We start from the raw sequence: 8,419 nt of genomic DNA, 5'->3' as shown, positions 1-8,419 counted from the left end.
TTACTTGTTTTTTCCTTGAATGTGTTCGCATATTCCAGTTAAAGCAGTTTCAGGTGTTGGAAAACTTGATGTTAATTCTAGTCAGGAAAGTCAACTTTTACAATTGCACTGTGCACTTTTTACTGCCGGAATTCAAAATAAGAACAATTGGAAATGTACGCTTCAGGCGATATAAAAAATTACGGAGAATTGTAAAATATATGTCACAAAAAGAGTGATTTTTTGGATTTCTCCAAGATGCGAAGTGACTAACATCACTCTCTTTTATATATAGAAATTTTGATTTAGAATGGTAAGCAAACAAAAACTGCATTGTGGGAACATGGGAATGGTATATTCGGACATATTTTTCAATATTTCCATTTCATTCGAGACGGCTAAACATAACTTCGTTTTAGATTTTAAATTGAAGTTTTCTTTTAAAGAAAGTACAGCAAATCCACATTATTGTTATAAATTGTTGGGCCAAAAGATACGTGTTTACGTGGATTTTGTAAAATGGAAAACTCGATATAAGTAATTACGTATATAAAATCAACAATTTATTAACCTACAAATAAATGAACAACAAATTTATAATTTAACATATCAGTCTATAGGATATGCAACTATAACAATGCCTTCTTAATGGCGGAAGATAGAAGCGGGCAAGTAGCTAGCACCAGGGGCAGAAGCAGCGGGAGCAGCGGCGGCGGGAGCTTGGGAAGCAAAGTTGAGGACTGGAGCAACACCACCATTGATGCTGTGAGATGGTCCACCCAAAGAATCGTATTGACCTTGGATAGCACGTTGAGCGTTGGCAGCATCTTCAGGTGTGCGGTATTTGACGAAGTGAACTTCGGGTTTGTTGTTGTTGCCGGTATTGAGGTTGTTAAGTTTGTTGGCCAAATCACCGAGATCGGCTTGCTTGTTGAGAACATAGATGGCGGTTTCTTGTTGACCAGCTTGTTTGGCCAAAGCCAAGGCAGCATCTTCCAAACCATTGTTTTCAGGGCCCTTGATGAAGACAACACGGAGACCCTTCTTCAAACCGTTGGCATATTGATCGGCGCTAGCAGGTTCATTGAAATCAGCATCATTAGCTGTGTAGGTGTAGAATTCCTTTTCGAGTTCAGCTTGAGGAGCGACTTGAGCTGGTGAGGTGAATGAAGGTTGACCTTGGAAAGAACCAACACCGCCATCATAACTGGGACCAAAATTGGAGGCAGAACCACTTGGTGCGAAGGATGATCCGGAGCTATAGCTGGGAGCTACATTTGAGGCAGCACCACCTGGTGTGAAAGATAATCCGGAGGAGGAGTGACCAACTGGTTGATAATTGTAACCCAATTTATCGGCACAGGCCACAGCCACCAAACACAATACAATGAAGGCACGCATCTTCTTCGATTTCTCTACTTTACTCTTTGGTGCTTGCTCGATGAAACGTTCGTTTGTTTATGATACAGTTTTGAATTGAATTATATCTTTTATAAGGCAAGTAAAGAATATTTGCTAAAAACAAGTTTGAACATTTGTTATTGTTTCTAATTCACACTTGAAACGAAATCGGAAGTTAAGTTTCTGCAAACGATACATAAATTAATGTATTTGAATATTAAGTAGGGCAAAGAAGGAGATATGCTTTGGTATATTTAAAGCGTTTCATATGTAGTTATAGTTAACTGCATCGGAAATCTGAATCTGAACACATTACAGAGTTAAAATGTGTAATAAAGGTAAAAAACTTCACATATGGCACCACATTAGAACGGAATATTTATGCGGGAGATATGTCTAAATTGCGTCATTGAAATAACGGTCTGAGACCCTAAGTCTCTTCGGACCAAATCCTTTTCTGAATATTTGGAGTCGATCTAGGGATGTACGTCCGTCTGTCTGTTTGGCTGGCTCGTGCGCACGATAGCTCTCAAAGGGGGGAGCGGATTTGGTCCAAACTTGGTACATCGTACGCTGGGATCGTGTTCGGAGATGGGTAACATCGGTCCACTCCCTCTGGTACTCTCCCACAAAGGTCAACATTTTCAATGAAAATAATTTAACTCATAAAAAGAGAAATTATCACTCGATTGTATAGAAAATTTTTGCATATCCCAATATTTTTGTCAGTGCAAGGTCAGGTGTGAAAATGAATATCTGCCCACTTCACGAAGTACCTCCCCGACAAAGGGTCTAAATTTGAAATAATTGTAACTCATATCAAATGCGAAATAGGAGTCCGGCTGTCTTCATATTTCACACATCTCATTATTTCTACTAACACGAGATTTGGTGTGAAGACGGAAATATTGGACCACCACTTGTGGGACCTCCCCAACAACGAGTCAGAATTTGGAAAAATTATTACTCTTTGGAAAAATTATTACATCGTAATATTTTTATTAAAAAATAATCTGGTGTGATGGTAGGATATATGGGTCTATTCCTTCTGTATCTTCTCCACGACGGGTCAAATTTTGAATAAATACAACTTCTATAAAATGCGAGATAAGCTCACATTCAAAATTTCACGTATTTAATTTTTGTTTTTTATCGGCCTACCACTTACCAAAATTTTATATACGCCCCCACAGTTCGTGTTAGGCGGTTTTAGTACACAACATACACAATTTGCTTAGTTTGACGAAATTTTTTAATCAGAACTTCATACATCGTTCTAATTTTTCAGACTTTCAAAGATTTACGTATTATTCGAGGGTTTTCCTTTCTCACAAAGAATAATAGGAAAATGTTTACCTTTTACACTAAAAACTCTTCATAATCATTTATTTTGAATTTGAAGGATATTAGTAAATCATTGAACGGAAACATATCCAATTTTTATGTCCAAAATATTTCAACGTTTATATATGGGCTTAACTCTAGTTTAGTAAAAACTCTTAAATTTTTTTGAATTTTATTCCAGTGGTGGGATGGAACCGGGACCCCAGATTTTTGACGTGGACCCTCTTTCCCGACATGGACAATATAGATATCGGTTGAAAGCTTATAAAAATACGTATCCAACAAGTGGTTATTTAAAGCAGTCCGGTTGTCGATTTTTTAGACCGCATTTTTTAAACCCCAAACAGTCGGTGTTTAAGAATAATTGGTGCCAATTTATACCTTTCCAAAAAGCTACAATTTTTGCTAATACTTTTCCTGAGTTCAGAGATATGGGTCTTTCCATCCGCATAAGGAAACCGATTTTTTCCCGTAGCAGGCGTTAGATTTATAAAAGTATAAATTTTAGAAATCTTTGTTTCGTGTTAGCCGGTATGGGACATACCCATAGGCCGAAACCGACTACTTACTAAAAGTGTCAATTTAGAAAACTTTGGTTCGCGTTAGCTGAACCCTGAGAGAAAATCCCAAACCCCGGCCGAAGGCTGTCTACTTACAACAACTGTTAAATTTAGAAAAACTTTAGTTCGCATAGCCACTTGAATATACCCAGAAGAGAAAATCTCAAGCCCCTGAAAATGTGCAAATTTTGGAAAGAAGTAAATAAAATTCAATATTTTATTTAAGTACAATAATAGGATTTTAAAACCTATTTGATTAATTATAAAATATCACATTCGCGTACATATTATATATCTTCTTCTGCAGATTCAGTTAAAAATTTTGCTCGCTCTTCCTGGCATATTTTAAAAATTTAGAAAATATATCCGTACCGTACCGTAACGTAAGAATATGTTCATTTATATGTACCCGTTAAAAACGTTTTCCGACGTTTGTATTAGTGTGGTCCCTGTCTGAGGGTCCACAAAATGTAGAGAATGTTTCACCTTATGGTGGGTATAGCCCTCCTCCGTCTGTGTGTCATAAACCTATAATATACAGGGTGAGATATAAAAACTGCAGCAAAGTCAAACGCCATAATATTTACATTTTTTTTTAAGTTTTATTAAATGAAAAATGAAAAAAATTGTTGGAAATAGCATAAAATTATAGAATAGGATTGGATTTGTTCGGATTGGTCACCGTTGGCACGAATTATGTCGGCCAATGAAACCGTCACACGCTCCCCGAATGTTGCTCTGCGGTATTTTGGCCCATTCCCGGCGAAGCGTTTGTTTGAGGTGATTGACACTGTGGTATTTTTTACTGCCAACCTTGCTTTCAAAATACTCCAGGCACAATAGTCCAACTGATTCTATCCAGAGATTTTGGTGGACATTGTGCGCTGGAATTAATACGAGGAACCTAATTTTGTAACCATTCTGGGTGGTGGCCAAAATATTTGCGTGCCCAAGACTTTAATACACCCTCGAGAATAAGAGCGGAGAGCGACCATCGGCTGTTATGGCGGCCCACACCATCACCAAGGCCGGCGCTTGAGTTCTGGTGGCCAACCGAAGGTGCACATTTTCAGCTGACCTCTTTGGCAAGTAAACATTATCATTTTGTTTGTTTACAAACTCTTGGACAACGAATGTTTTCTCATCGGAGGAAACCAAACCACTTTGGGCCAAGCGAAACAACTCTTTAGCTCATTTGAGTCTATTTTCTTTCTGTAGCGGTGTAAGTTCTTGCCCTTTTTGAAATTTCAATGGTTTTACCCCGAGCTCATATTTCAATATTAGCCCACTGCAATATGTTCACAAGCGATTTTCGGCCACTGCGACGCGAGTTTCGACCATTTCTGCTGATGTTGCTGTTTTCTTCCGTCCCCTTCCTTGTCCTCGGGCTACGCTACCAGTATCACGGTAACGAGCGATGGTACGAGACACAAGTGATTTATTCACATTTAATACTGTAGTGTTCTAACGATAGCCACTTGTGGTTTTCCAGCCAAGTATAAATAAATCACACTATCACGCTTGAGTTCGAATTTACTAAAAATCAAGTTTTCGCACAAATTGTACCATTTTGGAAAGGTAAAAGTGTGAGCTATAATGTGACATCAATTTTGTTGACCCCCATAACGGGCTCTTTTTTGACTGAACCTTTTGTTGGATATGTATTTTCATAAGCTTTTGATACCTCTATTGTATACATCGGATTTGGGTCAAAAATCTGGGGTCCGTCCCTCAAGAAAAAATAGTTTCCTGATAAAAATACTTATCTCTGGAAAAAAATTTCGAAAAATCTGAGTTTTTACTAAACTAGAGTTGTGTAAAATTTACTACCACTTAGTTATTTTCGTACATTTATAGTACACATTTCCAAAACAACCTCCATGTCTCAATTTTAGATACCCACAGAGATCTCAATATCAAATTTGAAGATTCCAGTCATATCTCTTCATCCAATACGAAATTTAGTACTTTTCGTACAAATCTAGGGCGCATATCCAAGCCACCACCAAATCTAAATATCAAATTTAAGCATTTTATCTCTGTCCCTTCACCCAATATCAAATATAGTACACTTTGGAACTTTTCGTACAAATATATCACCTCCATAAAGAGTGAGATAAAAAAACTGCAACCAACTTCAGACTGCTTTCATTTCCAACCCACTCGTCCGACAGTTGTTTAAATTATTCCAGCAAGAATAAGAATTTGGTAAGAATTTCCCAAAAAAAAAACTTATTCCTGATGGAATTCAAGCGGGATAGTGTGATTTCTTTATTTTTGGCTTGAAAACCACAAGTGGCTATCGTTAGAGCACTCCAGCATTTAAATGTTAATAAATCTTTTGTGTCTCGTACCATCGCTCGTTACTGTGGAACTGGTAGCGTAGCACGACGTCAAGAAAGTCGATGGAAGAAAACAGGAACATCAGCAGAAATGGTTCGGAAATTAAAGAAGCAAATATTGTAAAATGAGCTCGGGTTAAAACCATTGAAATTCCAAAAAGTTCAAGAACTTACACCGCAACAGAAAGAAAGAGCCAGAGGTGCTTTGCTTGACCGGAAGTGGTGAACTATCATGGTGATGGTGTGGGCCGCTATAACAGCCGATGGTCGCTCTCCGCTCGTATTAATCGACCGTGGCATCAGAATAAATGCGCAATATTATCGCGAAAATATTCTGGAGGATGTATTTAAGCATTGGGCACGCAAACTTTGTGTCCGCAGACCTTGAACATTCCAACAGGACTCAGTACTATCGCACTCAGCACGCGCCTCCTAAGAATGGTTACAAAATGAGGTCCCTCGCTTCTTTTCGGATATCAATCCGTTGTCCTATTGTGTCTTTAGTATTTTAGAAAGCAAAGTTGGCACTAAACAATACCAAGCAAACTCTTCGCCGGGAGTGGGTCAAAATAGCGCAGAGCAACATTCGGGCACGTTTGGCGGTTTCATTAGCCGTTTGAAGGCCATAATTCGTGCCAAACCAAACACAACAGGTACCCTAATACAAAATTTCAGCTTCTTCCGTTCTTCGAAGTCTAAACACATCTGCAAATTTTCGAGATTCTAGATTCAGCAGTTTCGTCTGGGAGTTAATTCTAGATCATTAGGCAGTCAGAGAGTAACCTCGCAACTCTTTTATATCATGGATGATTATTTCCGTGAGTTACAAACGGAATGACAACCTAAACATACCCTCCACAATGTTGTTGTAAAAATGGAAATTTTAACTTTGACCTGAATATTCTAAGGATTTACTATATTCCAAAATATATTAAAATTAAAAACCAGTAAAGAAAGTCTTAAAGTCGGGCGGGGCCGACTTTATGATACTCTACACCACTTTGCTAATTTAGTAGAGCTCTGCATAACAATTAAAAGTTTTTATGGGAGAGTGCAATCATACACGCTATGATTAAAATTATAATTTAAAGTTCAAAGGACTAAATATGTCGAAGCATTTGTATATTTTAAATTCGGACTTGTATTGCCCATTTGGTGCACAATTAATTTGAAATCGGATAAATATATTGGAGCTATATCCAAATCGGAACCGATCTCGATAAAATTTGGCAAAGATATTTCTGAGCTGTATTTCATATATTTCCCTGAATATCGTTGTAACGGAGCATATTGCATATTACGGCTGTGAGTAACAAATATAACAAATCGGATGAACTATTTATATGGGAGCTATAGCTATATCTGAACCGATCTTCACCAAATTTGACGTACTAACTTCTAGACTCAATTCGGTCGTAAGTGCCTAATTCCATCACATTTGGACAAATATTAGACGTATGGTGCACAATAAATGGTAAATCGGACGAAATTATATATGGGAGCTATATCCAAATCTGAACAGATCTCGATAAAATTTGGCAAATGTATTTCTGAGCTGTACTTGATATATTACCCCAAATATTGTTGTTGCAGAGTGCATATTACGGCTGCAGAGGACAAAAATAACAAATCGGATGACTAATATATATGGGAGCTATAGCTATATCTGAACCGATTTCGATCAAATTTGTCATACTTATTTTCAGACCTAATTTGGGTGTATACCCAAAATTCCATACAATTCGGGCTGATATTATACGTTTGGTGCACAATAAAATGCAAATCGGACGAAGATATATATGGGAGCTATATCTAAATTCTGACCGATTATCTGCAATTTCAATAGGGTTCGTCCTTGGGCCAAACAAATGATTTGTGCAAAATTTCATCTGGATCGGGTAATAAATTCGACCTGTACTTTGTTTACAAAAATACATGGACGGACGGACGGACGGACAGACAGACGGACGGACATGCATAAATCGACTCAGAATGTGATTCTATGCAGATCATCAAAAGGAACTATGGGTCTATCTCGTTTCCTTTTGCCTATTACAAACAAATGCACAAAGACATAATACCCTGGGTATAATTATGATAGTAAATATGGCTTATTAAAATGCTTTCTGCGAGTGCTCATTATTCTTTGGTTAAGGTGTAACTATTATTCCGTAACGTGGACATAAACTGCCAATTCCACTGAATGCGGAGTGCCTGAGAGAATGAGGGTAGGCGAGTTGAGTTGAGAATATGAGATTGTTATTGTTAGATTGAAATGTTTGTATTGTGGCTTACTTCAAACCAACGGCCCAAGTTCATGGCACGACATTGGCAAACAAATTTCAGTTTTTGTTATCCATTATAAACTACTCGAGCGTTTTGTCTTATTTCAAACTAAATTTATGGCTAAGCTAACATTGATTTTTTTCGCTACTGAATTCCATTAATATCTTTGAATTCATTGATGACGCAAATTGGTGCCTTGGCCAGCAAAAACGATTTCTAAAATGAGGGGTGGCGTATTTTTTTAACTATTTATATAGTACTAGGTCATGATGTGAATGTAGTACCCTAAATTACACAGCTTTAAGTATTTATAATAATCGTAATTGTAACCGTCATATGCTCTCTTTATACTAAATCGTTATACTTTCTAGTCGACTTTACATAAAAACGCAATAAAAGAATAAATGTATATTTATGTAACAATTTATTTACCTAAAAATTAATCAACAACAGGATTTATAATTAAACATATCACACTATTAGATATGTAACTATAACAATGCCTTC

The 8,419-nt window shown here is 37.2% G+C and overlaps 1 protein-coding gene across 1 annotated transcript; it reads right to left on the bottom strand.

Moving 5' to 3' along the window:
* Positions 1–624: 624 nt before the first annotated feature.
* On the bottom strand, positions 625–1,380 carry LOC101889843 (uncharacterized). The gene has a single exon (XM_005175588.2). It carries the CDS (start codon positions 1,378–1,380, stop codon positions 625–627), a length of 756 nt encoding a protein of 251 aa, XP_005175645.2.
* Between the last annotated feature and the right edge of the window lie 7,039 nt (positions 1,381–8,419).

The sequence above is a fragment of the Musca domestica genome, unplaced genomic scaffold (genome assembly GCF_030504385.1).
Source record: "Musca domestica strain aabys unplaced genomic scaffold, Musca_domestica.polishedcontigs.V.1.1 56, whole genome shotgun sequence".
In the NCBI taxonomy this organism is placed as follows: domain Eukaryota; kingdom Metazoa; phylum Arthropoda; class Insecta; order Diptera; family Muscidae; genus Musca; species Musca domestica.
This window is presented reverse-complemented; position numbering and strand designations above follow the sequence as displayed.

Coding starts and splice junctions, on each gene's coding strand:
- LOC101889843 (XM_005175588.2), bottom strand. CDS start 1,380: ATGCGTGCCTTCATTGTATTGTGTTTGGTGGCTGTGGCCTGTGCCGAT.